The sequence below is a fragment of the Bacillus rossius genome, chromosome 18 (assembly GCF_032445375.1).
Source record: "Bacillus rossius redtenbacheri isolate Brsri chromosome 18, Brsri_v3, whole genome shotgun sequence".
Classification (NCBI taxonomy): Eukaryota; Metazoa; Arthropoda; class Insecta; order Phasmatodea; family Bacillidae; genus Bacillus; species Bacillus rossius.
Genome location: NC_086345.1, coordinates 17,168,185 through 17,191,823, shown reverse-complemented (window position 1 = coordinate 17,191,823; position 23,639 = coordinate 17,168,185). Strand labels below are relative to the sequence as shown.

Here is a 23,639-nt window from a genome sequence, read left to right as displayed (position 1 = left end):
TTCTATAATTAAGGATTTGTGGTCACTTGTTTTTAGAACTATGATCCTACACCTCAGTTTCTGGAACTAAGATTGCGATCAAACACATTTTTGAGGATTTTTTCTGGAATTAAGATTGCTTAAACCCCTGTTTCTTAAATAAGAGACCCACACCCCTCTTTCATTAATTAGGAGTGTGTACAACCCTTATTTTGGAATTAAAGATGTGTGATCCCTTGTTGCCGGAATTAAGAGTCAGTTCAAACGCATTTCCGAAATTTAAGAGTGCATATATATGTGTTAAGAGTGTGTTTATTCGTTTCCGGAAAATGAGTGTACGGTCATGTTTCTGTAATTAATTAAGAATGTGTTCAACCTTGTTTCACGAATATTGAAAGTGTTTGTTCACGCCCGTTTCTGAAATATAAAGATCGTGTTCAAACCTGTTTTCTGAAATATGATTGTGTTCATCCGTTTTTCGGCATTAATAGTATGTTCACTCCGGGTTTTATAATTAAGAGTTTTGTAAACCTCACGTTGCCGTGATATGAAGAGTGTGTTCATCCCTGTTTCTAAAATATTATGAGCGTGGTTACCAATATTTCTGCAACTAAGAGTGTGCGCATATAATTCTGGAATTAATAGTGTGTTCCCTCTAGTTTATGGAATTTCAATAGTACTTAAGTTTACCCCTATAACTAAACTAGGAGTGTCCGCCCATGATTCTGGATTATTAAGAGTGTATTTAATCCTATTTCCCGCTCTAAGAGTTTGCGCTCATATTCCTGGAGTTAAGAGTGTGTTCACTCTAGTTTCTGGAATATTAATCGTGGCTTTACCCCTATTTCCCGAACTAAGAGTTTGCGCCCATGTTTCTGGAATATTGAGAGTACGCTTACCCCCATTTCCTTAACTAATTGTTAGAGACCTGAAAAATTCGCGTGTTCATTACGTGCTATGCTAAAATTCAAATAATTATACCTTAGTGCTGCTTCTGCCATTGGTCCACAGTTAATCTGGAGGACTGAGGGCCAATTAGAGACCCTCACTCATAGAAGTGTCGAATCACAGGCCACCCAGTCGTGACAACTCACAAGTCAGCAACCAATGAACAGATGGAATTTTCCCGAGTGTGTAAAGGATATTGGAGTCTATCCTAAAGGTCATTGAACCCGCGAATTTTTCCGGTCTCTACTAATTGTGAGTCTATGTTTCTGGTGTAGAGTGTGCGCCCATGTGTCTGGTACTAAGAGTGTGCGCCCATGTGTCTGGTACTAAGAGTGTGCACCCATGTGTCTGGTACTAAGAGTGTGCGCCCATGTGTCTGGCACCAAGAGTGTGCGCCCATGTGTCTGGTACTAAGAGTATGCGCCCATGTGTCTGGTACTAAGTGTGTGCGTGCGCCAATGTGTCTGGCACTAAGAGTATGCGCCCATGTGTCTGGTACTAAGAGTGTGCGCCCATGTGTCTGGTACTAAGAGTGTGCGCCCATGTGTCTGGCACCAAGAGCGTGCGCCCATGTGTCTGGTACTAAGAGTGTGCACCCATGTGTCTGGTACTAAGAGTGTGCGCACATTTGTCTGGTGTACAGTGTGCGCCCATGTGTCTGGTACTAAGAGTGTGCGCCCCTGTGTCTGGTACCAACAGTGTGCGCCCATGTTCCGCAGACGCGCGGATGAACGGCGACCTGAGCGACGACGGACACAGCGTGAGTACGGACGCGGCGGTCCAAGATGGCGACTCGAGGGACTCGGACAGGGAGGCTCTCAACCTGGTGAGTGGTCCAGAGTGATAAATATATACCTTTGAATATATATATACTGTATAGAAGTCGCCAGCCCAGGTTAAAATTTCTAATACGGGTTTGAGGTAGTTGGTTAATTCACCGCCGCAATCGCCACCATCTCTAGGGGCATCGACTCGTGGTGGTCCCTAGCGGACAAGTGTCGAACTCTTCAAACACCCCTTCCCCCTCCCGTTGAACGACCTTGAGCTGAAGTTAATGATGGATGAGGGGTGCGGGGAATGACAGCGGGCGACAGTGCTGCGCTCTAACGTGTAAATAACAACTAAGACGATACAGGGCGTTACGGCAGCGCACTGCAGCGGTGAAGTTCCCAAGCTGCTTATCATACGCTTCTGAAAAACGTAGAGTAAATCCTATCCACTCGCGACTTCTATACAGTATATATATTCAAAGTATATACGCAAAATTGATGTTTTGAACTAGATTTATGGACGCACAGAGAAAAATGTCTCTTTGAATCAAACAAATATTTGTTTATGTATGGCGAAATAAATATTTACTCGGTGGAACAAATTATTTGTTATTTCAACCAAACTCGGTAAGTAACAAAAATAATTTGTTACACCTAACCAAATATACATTTGAGTTGACAAAATCATTTTGTTGGGTCAACAGTATCTTTCCTACTACAAAATATTTGTTTGAATTAACAAAATATGTTTATTTCGCCACATATAAACAAATATTTTGTTGAGGCAAACAAACCTTTCTCTCAGTGCGCGAATCTCACGTAGTTTACTCAATCTCCGCTAGAATTCGCTGCCGGAGAAGCTATGTAAACTATCGAATCATTCCAGTCGCTGATAGAAATTTAAAATAAAAATACGGCATTAATAAAAGCGGAAAAGACTTTTATGTATACATATATTAAACCCCGCATCGGATCATGATTTATGACAAGGAATTTTGATTAAAATATTGCCTATCCATTTAAAATGCGTCAATTAAACTATAAAAGTTTCCCTTCGGCTTTGTGAAATTTGGTTACGCGCCTTTCGCAATGGATGGCAGCCCTGTCCGTCACACATTTCCGTTCCTTTGACTTTCAATTCGCATTAACGAAATTTACTCCCACCAAATGCCCGTATACCGAGAGATAAGATGTTAAAGCGTAAAAAAAAATATAAAAAAAAGTCCTGGCCGGCGATGTGCGATACCGAATAACTGTCGCGTGAAATTTCTCCCCCCACCTTTTTCTCTCTCTCTTTTTTTTTCCATCATGGGCCCGCCCACTCTCGTACTCTTGTTTCCGGTTAGCTGCCGTGTTTGTCCTGGGAGGAATTCTCCACTCTCCCCCCCCCCCCAAACACCCCTTCCCCCTTCCTCATCCGTTTTCCCCCCTCGAGAAAGGACAGTCAAGTGGGACGAGAAATTTCTTGCTTTGTTCTCGGACTTCCTTTGCTTCGTTTCCCCGCCCGGTTAGCACAGTTTGGGAGGAGGGGGGAACAGGGTAGATCTGATTGTTCGCCCCTGACTCCTTACTGGCCTGTTTAGAGAGAGAGAGAGAGAGAGAGAGAGAGAGAGAGGGAGCTAAATCCGCCATATTGTTTTCAACAATTTTTTCTCGTTTGATATTGAAATATATATATATATATATATATATATATATATATATTTACCTTCGTTAAGACTTGGAACTAGAGACCGGAAAAAATTCGCAGATACATTTCGTTGATATGTTACCAATTCAAATAATTACACCGTTATGCTGCTTCTGCTATTGGTTCACTGTTAATATGTAGGAACTCTCGGCCAATCAGAGACCATCATACACAAAGAAGTATCCAATCACAAATTACCGACTTGAGACGTCTCAAAATTCAGTACCCAATAATTAACAGGTGCCGTTTGCCCAAGTAGGCTGAGGATCGTGGAGTCTATCCTGGAGGTCATTGAACTCGCGAATTTTTCCAGCTCTACTTGGAACACACTATAAGGGCCACGCCTACCCGGACATACATCCTGTGTTCAGAGTTTCGGTGGCTGGGGGGGGGGGGGAAAGGGGGGATCCCACGCGATTTGAAAACTGCTCAACATATCCGAGTGGTGTCTGTCCACGAAAAGCTTTTGAGAATCACCCCGAGGAAGGACGAGCAGTTCCGTTTCCTTATTTCGTATTTTTGACGTGACAACGTCTAATAAATCGATGAACGCCGGCTGCACGCACGAAAAAGTGTCCCGTTACGCACATTGTCCCGTTACGCTGTGCCCCGTTACGCTCATTTGACGCTTGCGCCGCATCTATCTCTCTTCCACTCGATTGGAACAACCATCGATTTGATTTTTTCGAGGCACATTAAACTTGAAACACTCCCATTCGTTTCCTACTTTTCCTATCATCGTCCTATCCTTAACAGAATAACACAGATTGGAAGAAGTCAAATAAAAAAACATGTATAAAAGTTATAGTTAAAATAATCTGTTCGTTAAAGTAATAAACATATTTGAATTGATGAGTGCAAATAAAAGTAGATTTATCAATTAAATTTATCAATTTAATTGTAGATTTTCTTTCACTCCGTTGTATCCAAACAAAATAGTGATAATTCAATAAAAATTATTAAATTTTATTCATAAAAGTATGCAATCATTTCATCAATGTTTTGTTATGACGTTTTCACGTTAAACTATCGTCCGTAAACCGACTTTACAGACGATTTTTTTTCCTGAAAGAAATTAAAACATACCACTTAGTAGCCTATCAGAATCAACTACAGCGCAGGCGAACACAACAGGCTGACGACGACGAGATAGTTGCAACTAAAACATAAAAAAAAAGGGGGGGTTGTCTGTAAAGTCGGTTTACGGACGATAGTTTTACGTGATAACGTCATAAGAAAACATTGATGGAAAATTGCATACTTTTTAATTTTCAAATATTATTTACAGTTTTTTTTGCAAATTTAATTAAATTAATTTGTTTAAATATAATCACGGACAATTAGTTGAAAAGCCCGCCTTAACATGTTTGATATTATAAAAGATTTTCTCGCACGGTAGGTTGGCCCGGTTCTTGCACGCTCGGCTCAGGCGGAACGTGACAATGAGTCATGCTTTTTCCGTGCGAGCGGCCGGCGTTCATCGATTTATAAGACGTTATCACGTCCAAAAAAAAAACGTAAAATACAACCATCTCGTATCTCACCACGACGACAGCAGGTATGAATGAACACTGTAGGCTTTCTAAGACTTGTGCATGTCAGTATTTCCGTTAGTTGTTCCCAGCAAACCCCCGCGAAATGAGAAGACTATGAATTAACCATTTTGAATCTGCCCCGTGCCTCGTATGTGATCGAAGACGAAGGGTGGACGCTATACATCCCCAGACTTCCAGACGTATAGTGGTAGGGGCTTTTCGTGTGGGATGGAGAAGGGGGGGGGGGGGAAGAGGTACGTAAAATAAACACCGACATTTCCTTTCATATCCAAAGATATTGACTCTTCCTGAGAGATTCCTGCTTGTCTTTGCTTCCCCCTACCCCCCCCCCCCTACTCACCCCTCTCTTTATTATGCCCTTGCATCACGGATTCCAACCTCTCCCGCGAGGAAAGCCTACGTTTCACTGACTCCCAGTCCAGTCGCTCGAACGTATACGAAGTACGCTGCTCTCTCGTGAAACTTCGTTATTGAGATAAAAAAATTATTACATTTTACAAGAATTAATACACTTTCGCGATTTAAGAGCACTTGAAATGCCGGGGACTTAATCCAACCAACCTTTACTTTTCAGTTGAAATCGTCTGGACGTGGAGAATATACCGTCCTAAAATTATTTAGAAAAATAATAAATAAATAAATAAATATTTTTTTGGAGAGAAATCAATTTACGTATGTACCACTCCTAACATGGCTTAGGTACTTTATTTTAACAACAAAATAACACTTCGCAGAACGCGCGTTTTAAGTGAAATTTCACGTACAGGAGTATAAGAATTTTGATGACGTGAGCAAGAATGCGAGATTACTACAATACGGTATTTCAGCGAATGTCCCCACTCCTCATTTGTTGCGCTTAACGTTGCCCTCTTAGCACTTGCACTTTCCTTAAAGGGGGAATCGTGCTTTGCCGTCTTGCAATTTCAAATATTTTCAATAACCCTCGCAATAAAGAAGTTTCCGTGCTTAATTTATGTGGATCAACATGGCATAGGTCTTGGCTTCAGCTGCTGGTTGAATTCAACACTTGTGAAACCGGTGTGATTATCATCAGTAGCGGATCCAGAAGGGGGGGGGGCAAAGGGGCTCAATCCCCCTCCAAAAGCACCTGGGTCCACTATTGTTTTAGTGTTTGCCTTGATAAAGCCTAGCCTCAGCTGGGTCAAGGCCCCCCCCCCCCCAAACCAAAATCCTGAATCCGCCACTGATTATCATGATAGTTGTAGTAGCGTGAAATAATAAGTTATTTCCTCGCGGCGCTTGGAGACTTTATCATTTTCAGTACATATGTAGTTGCAACAAGGCATAGAAGGTTTTGGGAGATAGTTTTAACATGCCTAAAATCGGTACGAATAGCTCAACGTTAGAATTATACGTCTTCGCCTCTTATCAACCTATCTGCTATAAATAAATTTCTCTCTCGAAAAAAAAAGAGCGAGCGTAACTCAGTACACGTGACAGAAGTGAAGTTCCTTTGGCAATTAAAATCTCGACTAATAAATAGAGACTGGAAAAATTCGCGAGTTCAATAACCTTCAGGATAGACACCACGATCCTCTGCCTACTTGGGCAAACGGCGCCCGTTCATTGGGTGCTGAATTTTATAGGCGTCTCAAGTGGGTAACTTGTGGTTGGATAAATCTTTGATTGATGGTCTATAATTGGCCAAGAGTCCTACATATTAACAGCAAACCAATAGCAGAAGCAGCGCAACAGTATAATTATTTGAATTTTAGCATATCACGAATTTTTCCGGTGTCTACTAATACGTATATCGTAAGGGGTAAAATGGCAGAGAGAGAGAGAGAGAGAAGAGGAAAGGAAGGCAGTTTTCTAATAATGATTAATTAATAATAAATATTAGTTATTGTTGAAATACTCACACTATAAAGAAAAAAAACTGCGTGTTACTGTTTCTTCAAACAATTCCTGCCATTTGGAACACGTCAAATCTCTGAACCAAAAAAAAAAAAAGAAATTCATAACAGGTAGCGCTATCTGTGCGGGAAATGCAAGGACTGTTCTCAACAGCGCTCTCTACGCTGCTGGTTGAACAAGGAGGAACGCGAGGGCTCTGGTAGCAAAAAATATATAAACTTCAGGCTACTCGCAGCTGACTGAATATTTTACCTATATCTATTTTTCTGAAACAAGTGCACGAGTACACTCTCTGTCTTACTCTTTTGTTTATCTATCTCTCTCGGCTATATTATTTTTGTGTGTGGGGGACAAATCATCGCTCAAAGAGGAGTACGAAAACGAGCTCAGCACACGTTTATAGCATAGTGCTCTCTTTATATATAATTTGGCCAGGTACCTATTTCCTGTCATTTTCACTTAACAACGATCTTTCACTAAAAAACGTCGCATTAAAATACGATTTTGAAATTTTGCTCTCATCGCGCGCCCGAAGAGAAGATTCACTTCAAAAAAAAATCTGAAGAGTTGCAGGAACGCGGATTCTCCGAGTGTCTGACTCGAGGTCAGTGGGTGGTAGGTTTTTCTGGCCTCTCTCTATCTCTCTCTCTCTCTCCTTCCTCCTTTTCTCAAAGACCAGGAACAAAAGACTAACCGCCGTCCGGTGCTGTCCTGACCGCATTACCATACGTCTCTGGCAGACCGGTGCTGCGCTCTGCATGCCAATGACTCAAACCAGGTCTCGTGTCCGCCGCATACATACATCGGATCGGACCGGACGAATTCCACTTGGCCCTTTTCACTTTGCCGTTTGTTTGAGCAGCTCGATTTTTTTTCCCCTTTTTTTTTCGGGCAGGGTAGAGCGGAGGGAATAGATAAAACGCTGCCGTATCAGCAAACCAAAAATTTTTCAAGACTTTTTTTTTTTTTTTTACTCCCCTTCTCCACCATTCCGGCAGTGTTAGAGAGAAACGCTTTTCCTGTGACGTCGATTTCTTATTCCTGCAGAGGAAAGCAGGTTTTCCGAAACCCTACGTTCCTAACATCTTTCCTCGCCACTTCACGCGCCACCATCTCAAATCGATATATGCCTTAAAAAAAAAAAATGGAATTACAATATTTTGCGGTGCGTCAATCGAGTGACCTACGGCCAAATATTCCAACCGTAAAATCCGTCGAGAGCTTGGAAATGCCGATAATTCAAACCAGGAGTTTTTGGCAACGTCTGCATAATTACCTACATGGTAACCAGGTTGGGCCTTTTGTTTTATCTGCCATGTTGATATGACGCCGAAATCATTGGCTGGAAGTGTAGTGTTTGAATCGTGGAAGCAGTTTTTTAAATGACTGTATCTTTATGTAATTGGCGTGTTTGTTTTTTTTACGAAGGAGAATCTAATTCATACTTGCTAACCAGCATCACACGTGGTCAGGCACCATTTCCGGAATGTTTTTAAGGCGTAATAACATGACGAGGTGGCTTCAACGACATCTCAGCATGCAGTGTCCTGACAATTCCTAACTTAGGTACTCCGTACTTTGAACGAATGGACGGTCAATTTTTTTTTTTTTTTTTATCAGAACAAGAGCCTCTGGAGTTTGAGTTTCGTTCGTTCAACTGTTCGATGGCTTATATTTTTGCATAATTCAAATTGTAAAGTACACCAAAAATCGTAGATACCTTAACAAAGATACTGCAGTGCATGTCTTTAACGCAATCGTTAAATTAAGCTATCCTTAGTTACTACTTTACAAAAGTATACCTTCAAAATAAATGTCCGTAGCTGGATTACTAAAAAAAAAAATATATTATAGTCTTGTGTAAATGCTTACTATGAAACCGCTGCGCAATAAAATATACTACTAATATTAGATCTGGACTTCATCATTAAATGTCATGAAAATCTACTAACGTGAGTGTACTTTATGCTGTCGTTTAGTGCAAAAAAATAATATCAGTTCCGAGCTGTGGCGATGCTAATAGGTACCATTCTTCCACACTGCTGCGGTAATTTGCGTATCAGAATCAAAGACACACGTAAAACGTTTACGTAACAAAACACCTTCATGTAATAATTAGGTGAAACCACTGGTAACCTTGAATTTGAAAGTTCATGCGAAAACTCGAAAAAGGTCTATTAAATGGGAGCCCCACTCTATACCATGAACTAGCGAGTTCATTTCCCAGTTGTTAACCATTTAATCATCGCATGCAAACATCAAACATATGTTAAACAAACTAAGTTAGTTTACCTTCAATTTGATGTATGGTTTGTTGTAAAATGTAAAAATTAACTGTTTTAACATACCACTGAAATTGGGTCATTCTTTTATGGACAGTCTGTATAAAAATTATTTCACAATGGAGGTTTTTTTTTTCCACGAGCGATCGGCAAACTTCGGAGAACTTCGGAACTGTTCGGGCGTGGATCTCATCCCTGTGAAGTGTAGGCTTCCCTGGAGTCCAGCTTTATCTAAGGTATCGATATCATTCGAACGATATATCGAAAGACCGCTATATTGTTACATGGGAAGGGGAGGGGGGGACGAGGGACAAATAGGTGCGTGTACTTAGGTACGCGCGTTAGAAGTTATATTTACCTGGCATGATAAATAATTAATAGAAATTAAATAACTATTAAAACTATTAAATTAACACTCAGTATTCGATATTAACGTAAACACGTATATATATATAATATGATTATTATATTTAATAAAATAATCGAGATTGTTTATGATGCACACGGGAACATAACCTCACTTATTCGCAATAAATAAATGTTTCTAATGATCATCAAATTATAAGAATTAAAAGCACATTATATAATTTTTATTCATTTTGAAAAATTTCACTCTTATATATAGGTTTTTTTTTTATTCGTAACGAGCGTGAATATTTGTTTATTTATTTTTGGATGCCGCCATGTTGTTGCGCCCGGCAGGTGACGGAGGTGTCGCAGCGCAACTCCGGAGGTCAGCTGAACGGCTCCTCCAGCTCGCCCAGCTCAGGGGTGAGCAGCCAGGTGACGTCCAGCTCGCGGCCCCCGGCTGCCGCCGCCGCCGCCGCCGCCGCCGCCGCCGCCGCCCTGGCGGCCATGCAGGCCGGCCAACTGTCGCTCAACCAGGTGCGTTCCGACGACCCCTTCGCGCCAGCCTACAGCCGGGTTTACGTATTAAAAAAAAACTAAATAATTATAAATTAACAACTCTGTTTTGCAGGGGGAAGCCCTTCTTTTTTCACAGACGAGAGAGCCAAAACCCGAAGTTCCCCGAAGTTCATGATCGCTTTTTTTTCCTCCCCCGTATCTTTAATTTAGCTGTCCTAACCAAATCAACCGCCCACAATGTTTTAAAGTATTTATAATGTAGCTAACCTAACCTAATTGACCATTAGTATCCTTTTATCAACACCGCCATATTTATTTACAATGAACCAAAAAAAAAACCGAAGATGGATCGGACGTTTGGCTCTCTCGTCTGTGTAAAGAAGGTTTCCCTTTTTGCAAACATTATTAAAAAAAAAGACATGGTTACCAACATTCCACATTTTTTTATAAATTCTTTCAACATGCAAACATCGCTAATGCATCACGGCTGCAATTTTAAAAGTAAATTTTTAGGTGGTAATTGAAAATGTAAGCTTTTATTCATCTGCGGATACTGTCAAACCTTGTTGTTGCGACCCCGTTTATTATGAGCACCTCTTTTCGGAGCCGGGTTTACGGATTAAAAAAAAAAACTTAAAGAATTATAAACTTAACCTATACGCCTACGAGCATTTAATTCAATTTAATTAAGAATTATGAATGAAAAATAACACTACTTACAAGAACATTGCACGAAAATTGTTAAAGAAAAAGCTCAGATTGGAAAGTAGCTTGGCTTCTGCGTTGTAGCTGCGTCCAAGGCGTGTATAGGTGTATATATATCACAGACGTTTCGGTCGACATTGCAGTCGCCATCGTCGCAGCTACAACCCAGAAATCAAGCTACTTCAGGCAATGGCCCCGAAAGCCTGCAATCTTTATGAACGAATATCCTGTTGATGATTGAATTAGGCGTTCGTTAAATCCTGCCAGTAAAAAAAAAAGGGGGGGGGGGCAAGAAAGTGGCCATTACTAATAAATAATTATTGTACTTAAAAATGTCCCATCACCAATCTCTGGCAATTAAAAATGTTTATCCTCAAGTCACTCAATGTCTTGTCAAGTTCCGCAGTTCGCACTCCTCACTGGAGCTAGGCTCGACAGTAGTTCGCCCCTTACCTATCGCCTGCCCACACACACACAGTCTCGCGCCACTCAGTCGCACTCTCTCGATCACGTCACTCCGCGTCGCGCCACTTTCGAGGGGGTCTCTCTCACCCTCTTAGCCGATGTCGCACTTCCATTCACTCGCGGAACTCTCCTAGCTATCCCAACTCGCTCAGAACTGTCGCTTAAGTACCTGAGGCGCCCTTTTCTCGAACCGGCGAGAGCGGCTGTGACGAGTCGCGTCATCCCGGGCCCGACCCGACGCCCGAAACATCAAGAATATCGACGCTTATTCACGCCACTCCAAGCGGCGGCCTCAGTAAGCCCGAAATCCTCAGACTGCTAAAGGTGATAATAGCCCGAGGCGGGATGATTCGCGTGGTGCGGAGGGGGAGGAGGGGGGGGGGGTAACGACGATCCTCGTAATCCGTCCAGGCACGCGTGGCATGCCTTACGTAAGTGGCATGCCTTACGCACGTGACACGGGTGCATGGCATCAGTGACCTGGCCAGGGGGGGGGGGGGGAGAGGAAGGAGCAATATTACAGTCACGTGTTGATTTATAATTGCATGGTTATTTCTTACCTACATTATTTTTAGCGTGTTATTTAATTTGAAAATGCAGGGTATGCTTATAGTTGCTATTTTATAAATCCAAACTTAGCCTTTATTTATAAAATTACTTTACTTTAAATTAACCACAGCGAGTATGTATATTTATATCACAAATTGAGATAAAAATAAAATAAGGCTGTGCCCTGGACCCAGGGGTCCACCCAGCCCCACCCTTGTGGGGGCCATGGGGTTGGTCTACGTCATCAGTAGTCTATGGGAGATGTGCTTCTACGTGGTCGCGACTCTGAGGGCGCTGAGACCCAGGGGTCCACCCAGCCGCACCCTTGTCAGACTGCTACAGATTCACAGAGTGACGTAAAGGGACGCGAAGTGCACCGATGACCCTTGTTGCAGCTGATGAGCCTGGGCTCCCAGGGCCAGCAGCAGCTGCTGCTGCAGAGCCAGCTGGCGGCGACGGCGGCCGCCGCCCCTTCGCCGCTGCCCGGTCTGTCGGCGCTCAGCCCGCAGGAGCTGCAGGGCCTGCAGCAGCAGCTGCAGCAGCACCAGCATAGCCTGCAGCAGCAGCTGCAGCAGTTCGTGCTGTTCCAGCCGGGCGCCGGGGCGCAGCTGCCCGCGCAGGCGCAGTTCTTCCTGCAGAACCAGGTATAGGTCCGGGCTGGCATTCGTTACCCCCAAAGGCATCCCTGTTCCTCACTTTCTCGCAGCACTTTTGAGTGACCAAAAGCATCACCTGTTCTTCCTCTCTGGCCGCACATCTTAGTTCTCTTAGTTCATAAAAGCCACGCCCTTTCTTCCTCACTGGCCGCACATCTGCATCTGCGACTAAATGCCACACATGTTCTTCCTCTCTGACCGCACATGTTAGTTCATGAAAGCCACTCCCTTTCTTCCTCACTGGCCGCACATCTGCATCTGTGACTAAAAGCCACACATGTTCTTCCTCTCTGGGCGCACATCTTAGTTAATAAAAGCCACGCCATATCTTCCTCACTGACCACACATCTGCATCTGCGACTAAAAGCCACACCTGTTCTTCCTCTCTGGCCGCACATGTTAGTTCATGAAAGCCACTCCCTTTCTTCCTCACTGGCCGCACATCTGCATCTGTGACTAAAAGCCACACATGTTCTTCCTCTCTGGGCGCACATCTTAGTTAATAAAAGCCACGCCCTTCCTTCCTCACTGGCCGCACATCTGCATCTGCGACTAAAAGCCAAACCTGTTCTTCCTCTCTGGCCGCACATCTTAGTTCATAAAAGCCACGCCCTTTCTTCCTCACTGGCCGCACATCTGCATCTGCGACTAAAAGCCAAACCTGTTCTTCCTCTCTGGCTGCACATCTTAGTTCATAAAAGCCACACCTGTTCTTCCTCTCTGGGCGCACATCTTAGTTCATGAAAGCCACGCCCTTCCTTCCTCACTGGCCGCACATCTGCATCTGTGACTAAAAGCCACACCTGTTCTTCCTCTCTGGCCGCACATCTTAGTTCATGAAAGCCACGACCTTTCTTTCCTCACTGGCCGCACATCTGCATCTGTGACTAAAAGTCACATCTGTTCTTCCTCTCTGGCCGCACATCTTAGTTTATAAAAGCCACGCCCTTTCTTCCTCACTGGCCGCACATCTGCATCTGTGACTAAAAGCCACACCTGTTCTTCCTCTCTGGGCGCACATCTTAGTTCATGAAAGCCACGCCCTTCCTTCCTCACTGGCCGCACATCTGCATCTGTGACTAAAAGCCACACCTGTTCTTCCTCTCTGGCCGCACATCTTAGTTCATAAAAGCCACGACCTTTCTTCCTCACTGACCACACATCTGCATCTGTGACTAAAAGCCACACCTGTTCTTCCTCTCTGGCCGCACATCTTAGTTCATAAAATCCACGCCCTTTCTTCCTCACTGGCCGCACATCTGCGTGCCTCAAAACCACACCTGTTCTAACTACCTGGCGGCACAACATCTTCGCGCCCACAAGCCTCTACTGTTTTTTTTCCTCCTTGGCAGCACATCTTCGTGCTTTAAAGCTTCATCGGTTCTTCCAACCAGGCTGAATTTCTTCGAGCTCAAAGCTTCACCCGTTCTTCCTATTTGGTGCACATCTTCATGCCTCAAAGCCACCCTTGTTCTTCCTACCTGGTGCATATCTTCGAACCTAAACGTTACACCGATCTTCCTCCCTTGTCGTATATCTTCGTTCCTAAAAGCCACACCATTTCTCCCTTCTTCGTTTCTCAAAGCCTCGTCTTTTTTCCTCCTCAGCAGCACAGCTTCATGCCTCTAAAGCCACACCTTTTTTCCTCCTTGGCTAAATTTTAGTTTTTCAAAGCCATGCCTTTTCTTATTCCTTGGCTGTGCATGTTTGTGCCTTGAAACCACACCTGTTCTTTCTCCCTGGCCACACATCTTCATATCTCAAAGCTAGACCTGTTATTTTTTCCTGGCCACACATCTTCATATCTCAAAGCTAAAACTTTTCTTTCTCCCTGGCCACTCATCTTCATATCTCAAAGCTAAACCTGTTCTTTCTCCCTGGCCACACATCTTCATATCTCAAAGCTAAACCTGTTCTTTCTCCCTGGCCACACATCTTGGCATCTCAAAGCTAAACATGTTCTTTCTCCCTGGCCACACATATTGGCATCTCAAAGCTAAACCTGTTCTTTCTCTCTGGCCACACATCTTCATATCTCAAAGCTAAACCTGTTCTTTCTCCCTGGCCACACATCTTGGCATCTCAAAGCTAAACATGTTCTTTCTCCCTGGCCACACATCTTGGCATCTCAAAGCTAAACCTGTTCTTTCTCCCTGGCCACACATCTTCGCCTCTCAAAGCTAATCCTGTTCTTTCTCCCTAGCCACACATCTTGGCATCTCAAAGCTAAACCTGTTCTTTCTCCCTGGCCGCACATCTTGGCATCTCAAAGCTAAACCTGTTCTTTCTCCCTGGCTACTCATCTTCGTATCTCAAAGCTAAACCTTTTCTTTCTCCCTGGCCACACATATTCATATCTCAAAGCTAAATCTTCTATTTCTCCCTGGCAACACATATTTGAACCTCACAGCCTCATCTGTTCTTTCTCCTTGACCGCACATCTTCCTCCTGAAAGCACATGTTCATTCTTCCAAAGCTGCTCCTATTCTTCCAGTGTTGGGACATGCTTATTTTTACCTGGCCACACTCTTCAAATACACATCACACACTAAACTTATTTGTCTTCCTCACCATCATTCCTTTTTAGCTTTTTCAGCCATGCCTTTTCATCTCACATCTTCTGACTTAACTTTAATTGTAAATTTAATATTTTAAATACATGTTTAATTACTTTTTAAAATGACCAAGTTTTTTAAAATTACTATAAATTTATTAATGTAATGTCTTCACTATTAATTATCTCTTCCTTGAACTGAACTTTATTTGGGCTCTGAAATCCACTATTGAATGTTACTTTTATTTTCTCTCTACATCACAAAATTATTTTTAAATTACATTTTCCAAACATGCAATCACTTGAAGATTTATTTTTATTCTGAACAGTTCTGTCCAAGATAAACATATTACAAAAAAAAAAATTTATTGTGAAAGTTCACCATATATATTTGTCAAAATGGCACTATTTTGGTGAAATTAGTACCTATATTATTTGTTGAAAAATACACTATATTCATGAATGAAATAAATTTATATAAATAAAAATAACACTGAAATATCCTATTTTAAAATACAAAATTTCCTTAAAAAGAAAACCATATAATCTTGTCCCTATAGTGATGTTGCTGGATTATCAAAAGTCATTATATAATTTTATCGGAAATACCAAGTGTAAAAACATGAAATGTAACCCTGCCAGAAACTAACCATAACAGTACTGGAATTAAAACTGACAGTAACGATACACTCTGAGTGAACTGAAAGTGTAGGGTCCGAATTCACCTGAAAACATCTGAACGCAAGCGGATTCATTGGTGCCAGATCACGGAATGTACCACGCTAAAGACTTTTCACTCAACTTTGCTCAATCCATCACCCCGATGATATTTTCCTGCGAGAAAACACCATGGAATCGCTTCTAACAAGCTCCTGTGAATTTTTTGCTATCTATGTTCCTCATGATAAGAGTTTGTGAGACCTTTTGTTTTTTTTATTTTTTTTTCTTTCTGTCGGTTTGGTTTCTTGTTGGAGAGTGGGAGCACCATCTTCTTTTTTCAGGGGATGCTGCACCCACGGTTCTCCCGCCAAAACACGCCCTCTCAAGGTGTGTCGCAAGCTTCTCAGGTAAACCCACCACCAACACCACCAGCTACCGAACTGTGTTTTCTCTGAACGATTCTTCCAACGGGAAAGATTGAACCCAAAAAAACAATTTCCTGGACGTATGCCGTTGCTGGATTACACTGTATGTCATAGGGAAAAAAATATTAGAAAATGGACAACAATGATGAATTAATAAACACAAGGGGTTAAGGGGGAGGGGGAACCGATTTGGCTAGTTCTCCATGTACGTTCTCCATTATCGAGGTTTTCCTACGACATGCAGGGCCGTCAAGGAAAAAAAATAAGGGCTGGGGTAGGTAATTTTTTTTATGGCACCCTCTCTATTACTTAATGTACAACTTTTAACCCCCCCCCCCCCTCAATTAAAAAAAAAAAGAATTTGAGACTGCAAACGTTACCGTGTGGCCGTAAAAGTCAATGTTATCTGTGCGTATCGCATAACTTGTAAGATTTCCTATGAGTTCTATTAAGAAGATACTTGTAATTTTCAACCTACTGCCAGGGTACAACCCCACACGGATTTTGGAAGGGAAAAAAACTCCTTCCCCCCCCACAGTCCATCCAGTTACATATATCCAGGAAATTGTTTTAAATCCATACACTGTACTTTTTTTTGTAAATGGAACAAAAGTACTCATGTAAAATTACAGATATTTGAAAATTTGTACATTTGAATGAAAACAACCGTATCACTTCCAAATAAGTGTTCGCAGTAGTACTGACTTCAGATTATTACCCAGGGATTTATGCTTTGTATTGTCCCAGTACCTCCAATAGTTAAAGTTACTTGTAAACCGTTCCCTGAATAGCTTTCCAGTATTAACTGCGCACATTAGTAAGCATAATAAAATAAAGTCAAATTATTTAATATTCAATTATCTTTCTTCATGGTTTGAAAACAATTATGATTAAAAGAAACATAAATTAAGATGTAAAATTATATGTAAAATTTCACAAGAAATACTCAGTACTATCTCAAAAATTTATGTGTTATACAAAGTTACAATATCTTTCTTGTAGATTTACAAACCATTTCTAGGCAACTGGTTTCCAAAGGAATCTTGTGTAAAAGCACAGAAATTTTTTTTGTGTGATTGGAATGTTGGTTGATGGTTATCTCAGTAATTATCTGCAACAGTGCATGGAGTGGACCAGAGTTTTCATCCGCCAAAGACGTCTGCCGTAGAAAGAGCACATACTTGCATGTAGATTGCAATAGATTACGGTAGATTGCAAATTCAGAAAAGGACTTCCAGGAGCTAGAAGCGTTCATGGTGTTTTCTAGGGAAATGAATGCATTAACAACAAACACCTCAATTAGTTAAATTATTTAAAAATATTTATTAAATTTGATCAAAGCACGAAGGAATTTTTCTTCAAAATATTCCTTTACAGCTTCCATGGCCGGTATTAAGGAATATTCTCTGAAAGGTTAAGTAGTATGCAGTGGCGGATCCAGGATTTTGGTTTGGGAGGGGCTTGACCCAGCTGAGGATAGGCTTTATCAAGGCAAACACTAAAACAACAGTGGACCCAGATGCTTTTGGAGGGGGCTTGAACCCTTAGCCCCCCCCCCCCCCCGGATCCGCTACTGGTAGTATGCTTGCCTTTTTCATGAGCGTTTTGTTTTTCTTTGGGATGTTTATAGTTTCCGTGGAAGGTTTCCTACAAGGTAGAGACCGGAAAAATTCGCAAATTAATTTCGCGATAGGCTAAAACACATATAGTTATACCTCAGCGCCGCCTCTGCTATTGGCTCACAACTCACCTGGATGACTCTGGGCCAATGAGAAACACCTGACCAAAGCTTTATCGAATCACAGGCTGCTACGATGGGACTTCTCACAAGACAGCAGCCAATGGGTGGTTGACATTTGAACAAGTGTACGTAGAACCTTTGAATATATATATTGTATAGAAGTCGCGAGTGGATAGGATTTACTCTACGTTTTTCAGGAGCGTATGATGAGCAGCTTGGGAACTTCACTGCTGCAGTGCGCTGCCGTAACGCCCTGTATCATCTTAGGTTGTTATTTACACGTTAGAGCGCAGCACTGTCGCCCGCTGTCATTCCCCGCACCCCCAATCCATCATTCACTGCAGCTCAAGGTCGTTCAGCGGGAGGGGGAAGGGGTGTTTGAAGAGTTCGACACTTGTCCGCTAGGGACCACCACAAGTCGATGCCCTAGAGATGGTGGCGATTGCGGCGGTGAATTAACCAACTACCTCAAAACCGTATTAGAAATTTTAACCTGGGCTGGCGACTTCTATACAGTATATATATTCAAAGGTAGAACTATGGAGTTCATCTAAGGGGTCATTGAACCCGCGAAATTTCCCGATCCCTAATTATAAGTTATTAATATAGGTCTAGCACTGTTAAATAGTGTCAAAAAATATAATCTGCAGTCTACACATCAACATACTTAGACCCTGGGGCGTAAAATAAGTTTATTTTTGTGCCGTTTTCGAAACACGTCACAAAAAAGCGCACTGTCGTCGGCAGGTGCAGCAAGCCATAGCCCAGGCGGCCCAGCAGCTGCAGCAGCTGCAGAAGCAGCAGCAGCAGCAGCAGCAGCAGCAGCAGCAGCAGCAGCAGCAGCAGCAGCCCGCCAGCAGGCACGGCGGGCCGTCACCGCACCACAACCACAACCACCACAACCACCACAACCACCACCACCACCAGCACCACGTCAAGACGCCGCAGGCGCGGGCGCTGGAGCCATCGCCCGAGGAGACCACCGACCTTGAGGAACTCGAGCAGTTCGCCAAGACCTTCAAGCAGCGCCGCATCAAGCTGGGCTTCACCCAGGGCGACGTGGGCCTCGCCATGGGCAAGCTGTACGGCAACGACTTCTCCCAGACCACCATATCGAGGTTCGAGGCGCTCAACCTGTCCTTCAAGAACATGTGCAAGCTGAAGCCGCTGCTGCAGAAGTGGCTGGAGGACGCAGACAACTCGCTCAACAACCCCGGCTCCTTGGCCAACCCGCTGACAACGCCCGAGGCCATCGGCCGGCGCCGCAAGAAGCGCACGTCCATCGAGACCAGCGTGCGGGTGGCGCTGGAGAAGGCGTTCATCCAGAACCCCAAGCCCACGTCCGAGGAGATCGCCATGCTGGCCGAGAGCCTCGGCATGGAGAAGGAGGTCGTCCGGGTGTGGTTCTGCAATAGGTAAATATGCCCACCCTCGATATCTCGCCTCTGGGGGCGTTCAAGTATTACGTAATGCAATTTGGGGAGAGGGGGGGGTTCTTGTAAAATGTTACGATGCGTTACAAAGGCGGGTGGGGAGGGGGGGGGGGGTTGCGAACATCACAATACGTATTTTTTTTAAATAAAAAAAACTAGGCAGTTAAAATTTCCCATGTTTGCAACCCTTTTCGTTTATGTTTCACGGGAAATCCCCCGATTATATTGTACGTCATTTTTTTTTTTATTAAATTACAAAACATAAATAAATAAACTAAACAATATGCTCATGTGCTGCCAGATAGAAATTGCTTGTTTTATTTATTATTACCGCAAACGCGATTAAAACAATAACAAAGGTATTCTAGATCTTTCCGGTACTTTCCGGTACTTTGGCGCAACATAATTATGACTTTTAGGTAAAAATGGTCACTTGGGTGTTACGTAACGTTTAAGGAGGGGGAGGAGGTACAGAAAAATGTTACTGCACGTTACCGGGGGGGGGGGGGGTCAAAAATCTTCAAAAATTGCGTTACATAATACTTGAACACTCCCTTTTCTGCTATACACACCGTCCTTTCGATATGACATCATTATTCATCTTTTTATTCTAGTGTATGTCTTCGATCATTTAAATTATTATGTATTTTTCAATTGGACGTGGTTATGCAAAAAAGGAACCAACCCACATGAAACATATTCTGAGTATTTTGAAGTTAAAGTTGATTATAAATTGTAATTCTCGTGTTGATAACATAATGTGGGTATAATTTTAATGGTCTAGTATAAATACTGATATAATAATAGCAACAATGGTACGATCAACCTTGTACTATTTCAATTTATTTTCAAATAAAATACAACAAAATTGTGGGTTGGTTCCTTTTTGCATAACTACGTCCAATTTATCGTCGGCTTACTTCTAAAACCTCGTAAGTCCAGATTTTCCCAGTTTTATATTCCGGGTGTGTTTGGTATACTTTTTCATAGTGCATATGCTGATAAAAACCTCGAAAGTCAACTCTTCCTTAGTCTCTTTTCTATTAAAAAATAATAAAACCTAGTACGTATCTTTGTCAGTCGAAACCGTGCTCCAAAAGCTCATTAAGTTCTCCTGTAAAATTGACTGAAATGGAGTTACGAGGTTTTAGAAGAAAGCCGACGTTATACTGTTTTAATTCTTTTAGTGCACTATTGGTAATTATAAATTTGTATTGTTGTATTGGAAATTTTATGTACGAGAAAGTTGCTGGTTGTTTGCTGAGGCGGCTGGGTTGCCGGGCAGTCAACTGGAGATCAAATACAAAAGACTCCAGGCTAATTACCGCCTCCCTCGAATTTTTAAAATTTTTCGTTTGCTATCAGTGATTGAAATTGGTCCGTAATTGTAAAAAGCAGTTCATTTTTGTTTGTTGATGTTGGTATCTCAAGACTGCCAGTGGTGGTTACAGGAATGTTTTTTTTTTTGGGCGCAGGGGGATTTTCGAAAAAAAAAAATAATAATTTAAATATTGAACAATTGTATTAAATAAATGGGTCCACAGTAGTAGCCGCAGGCGACGCCGTTGGAATTGCATGTGTTGTAACAGTTCATCTTGCAACACCCTAAATAACTGCCTTCACTGATATACAGGGCTACTCTGGCTAAGAAGGCTAGGTTAAAAAATAAAAGGGGGGGAGGGCATCCCTTTCGCATTCGTGTACACACTGTCCGTAAAAGTATATTAAAACAATGTAATTTAGACTATTTAAAAAAATCACTCGCCAAATTGAAGGTACACTAACCTAGTTTTCATCTTACGAATGTTCAAGACGTGCACCTTTATTCATACGGCACATATCCATCCAACCTAAATAGTTTTGCACTTATTCATCATTAACTAACAATTTGCTTTATCAATTTAGGTGTTAAGTTGAGTAAAAACCTGCTATGTGTAGTTTTGTGTTTTGACTACTAATAAAAGTTAGGCAAGATGTAAAAAAAAATAATTATAAGTTTGTTCATCGACCACATCACAATGAATTACAGTACCTATTATTTAATGTTTTATACAAAGGAATTTTTTAATATTTGAAATTGAAGGAATGTCATATCTGGACAAACAAATTGTACCAAAGTGTATGGATCAGAAAAGTTAATTTAATTTGTTTTATTGGTCGTCTCTTATTGAATTCATTTTGAAACATAAATGCTGGCTAATTTAATTTTATAAAAATTGTTTTACTGTAAAAAAGCAGCATCTAGATTTTACCCCTATTTTGGTGGAGTAAGTATAAAAAAACTGGTTTTGTAAAAAATGCTCTGTTTTGAAAACGAAATTGGACTAAAATTAAAACCATAGAATCGTGCCTCTAGCTATGCGTAGGGACACCTGTATTTCGCGAATACATTTCGTGTCAAGGTATTTCACAAAATACTGTAGCTTTTCTCCTGTGGTTATTGGCTGAGGTCGGTGAGAGGTGTCGTCCCGCTCTTGACGGGGGCCAATGAGAATGTGGTCACCGTACTGCTGCACCCTCACAATTTGCCATGACTCTTAGAAAAAGCTACAATGTTTTGTGAAATACCGTGACATGAACTGAAATCGCGAAATACAGGTGTCCCTAGCTATGCGTCGTCAGCGTGCGCTCTTACATTTGGTGCTGTAATGATGCAGACGTGTGTCTCGTTGCAGGAGGCAGAAGGAGAAGCGCATCAACCCTCCGCCCAGCGCGGCCATGGGCAGCCCGACCATCTGCTCAGTGCCCGGGACCGCCCCGGGGACCATGTTCGCCTCCATCGCCGGCTCCTTCCCCGGGGGGCCGCTCCCGCCCATGGGCGGCGGGCCGCTCTCCCTCGTCACGACCTCGTCGTCCTCGTCGGCGGGGCATCACGGCTTCGCGGCGCCCGGCGCCGTCAAGGGCGAATGACCGCCCCGCGGCGGCCGGGCGTTCTTCCCCGACTTCGACCGCCGCGAGGCGCACTGAAAAAAAAAACCCCGAACACGCGCGCCACTCCCTTGGCGCGTTCTACGATGGCAACGGAAGCGGAGACGGATCGACTCTGCAATCGCGAGCTCTTCCGTTCGCGTCGCTCCGTTGCGACCGACAGAAGCAGGGTACTCCGCCGCGGCGGTAGCCACGTTTGTTTAACTTCTAAATACGTTAAAAATCGTTTCAAGTACTAACAAAGCATATTCACTTTTTTAAGTTAAAAATTTTGTAATTTCGAAATGCAATCTCATCGGTCGCCGTTTGTTTTTAGTTTCCAAGTTTCCGTGCGTAGTAGGAAGTAGCGGACACGCGATATAGTTCCGGGACACCCGTCTCTTGTTTACTTGCCATTGTAGAGCGAGCCTAAAGGAATTGTTCTAACGTCGTGTGGGTGATGTCATTTTCCTTGAAATTGCTTGTTGTTTTGAGAACTATTCCTGTGGATTGATAACGACAGCGCTCTTGCATTTCGTGCTCCCGCACAATTTTCACCACTAGAAATCTTTCGAGTGCTATCTAACAGGTGTGTAAAACAGGGGTGTATGCATGAGGGATGTGTATGTACCTTTTCCCCCCTTACCCAAAATCCGTAAAATAATCTTCATTCCCACCAACCAAAATACTCTCCCCTGAAATGAAATTCGGTGTTACACTTCTGGTAAAAAAAAAAAAAACATATCACGCAAGTGTTGGTAATCATGACCACCCGAATAAAAAATTTATTTTACATCTCGGAAATAACTTTCAGTAAATACCTCGAGACTGTATATTTGCAGCACAACAACAAATGTGAAAGCGCTATAGTCTTAAACCTCCAGGAATATTCTTTAAACAAAAGAAAAGTCATGAATATGAAGTAACTAACGTGGTGCACACTATCGGTAAGAAAAGCAAAAAATAAAAATTACTGGGTTGGAACAGAAAACCTAGTTTTATCGCTACCAAAAATTTGTTCAAAGAGTGCAGCATAAGACATTACTTCTTTGTACTAAATAAAAAAAAAATAATAAATGTGTTGCCACCGAATTATAGAACTTTCATCTCAAAATGGACAGATGAGAATATCATAATGTTGGATGTCATTGACTGTAAAATTATTATTTGGTTTAAGAGATTTTTTTTAAAATTTAAATGAAAAGTTCCTAAATTGTAGCTCGCATAATGTAATTTATAAGAATGTGTTTTTAAACATGCTACTACGCCAAATCAAAAAAAAAAAATAATAAGGATTTGGAATTTAAAACGTACATTTTTTTATGAACGATTTATTATGTGAGGATCTTCAGGTTTCTTTTAGCTGCAGCAGAATAATATAATAAGTATACAGTATCGTTGTTCTGTCAAAGCCATCAACCAAGTGTGTTTATATATCTAACTGTACCTCTTGTTTTTTTGTTTTAAAATATATTTTTTTTTACCAAATCCCTTAAAAATAATGTGAATGAATGTACAGATTTATCATAAGAAAATAATTACTATTGTTATGAGAGTTGAATGATTGAAGTCTA

General features: G+C 42.1%; 1 protein-coding gene across 1 annotated transcript in view; it reads left to right on the top strand.

Moving 5' to 3' along the window:
- LOC134541378 (protein nubbin-like) overlaps positions 1 to 22,068 on the top strand; it is a 303,008-nt gene extending 280,940 nt beyond the window's left edge. The window contains exons 6-10 of the mRNA XM_063384802.1: positions 1,647 to 1,753; positions 9,806 to 9,988; positions 12,085 to 12,333; positions 18,473 to 19,140; positions 21,834 to 22,068. Of these exons, the coding sequence (XP_063240872.1) occupies positions 1,647 to 1,753; positions 9,806 to 9,988; positions 12,085 to 12,333; positions 18,473 to 19,140; positions 21,834 to 22,068 (1,442 nt within the window). The remainder of the gene's footprint in view (positions 1 to 1,646; positions 1,754 to 9,805; positions 9,989 to 12,084; positions 12,334 to 18,472; positions 19,141 to 21,833) is intronic.
- The last annotated feature ends 1,571 nt before the right edge of the window (positions 22,069 to 23,639 follow it).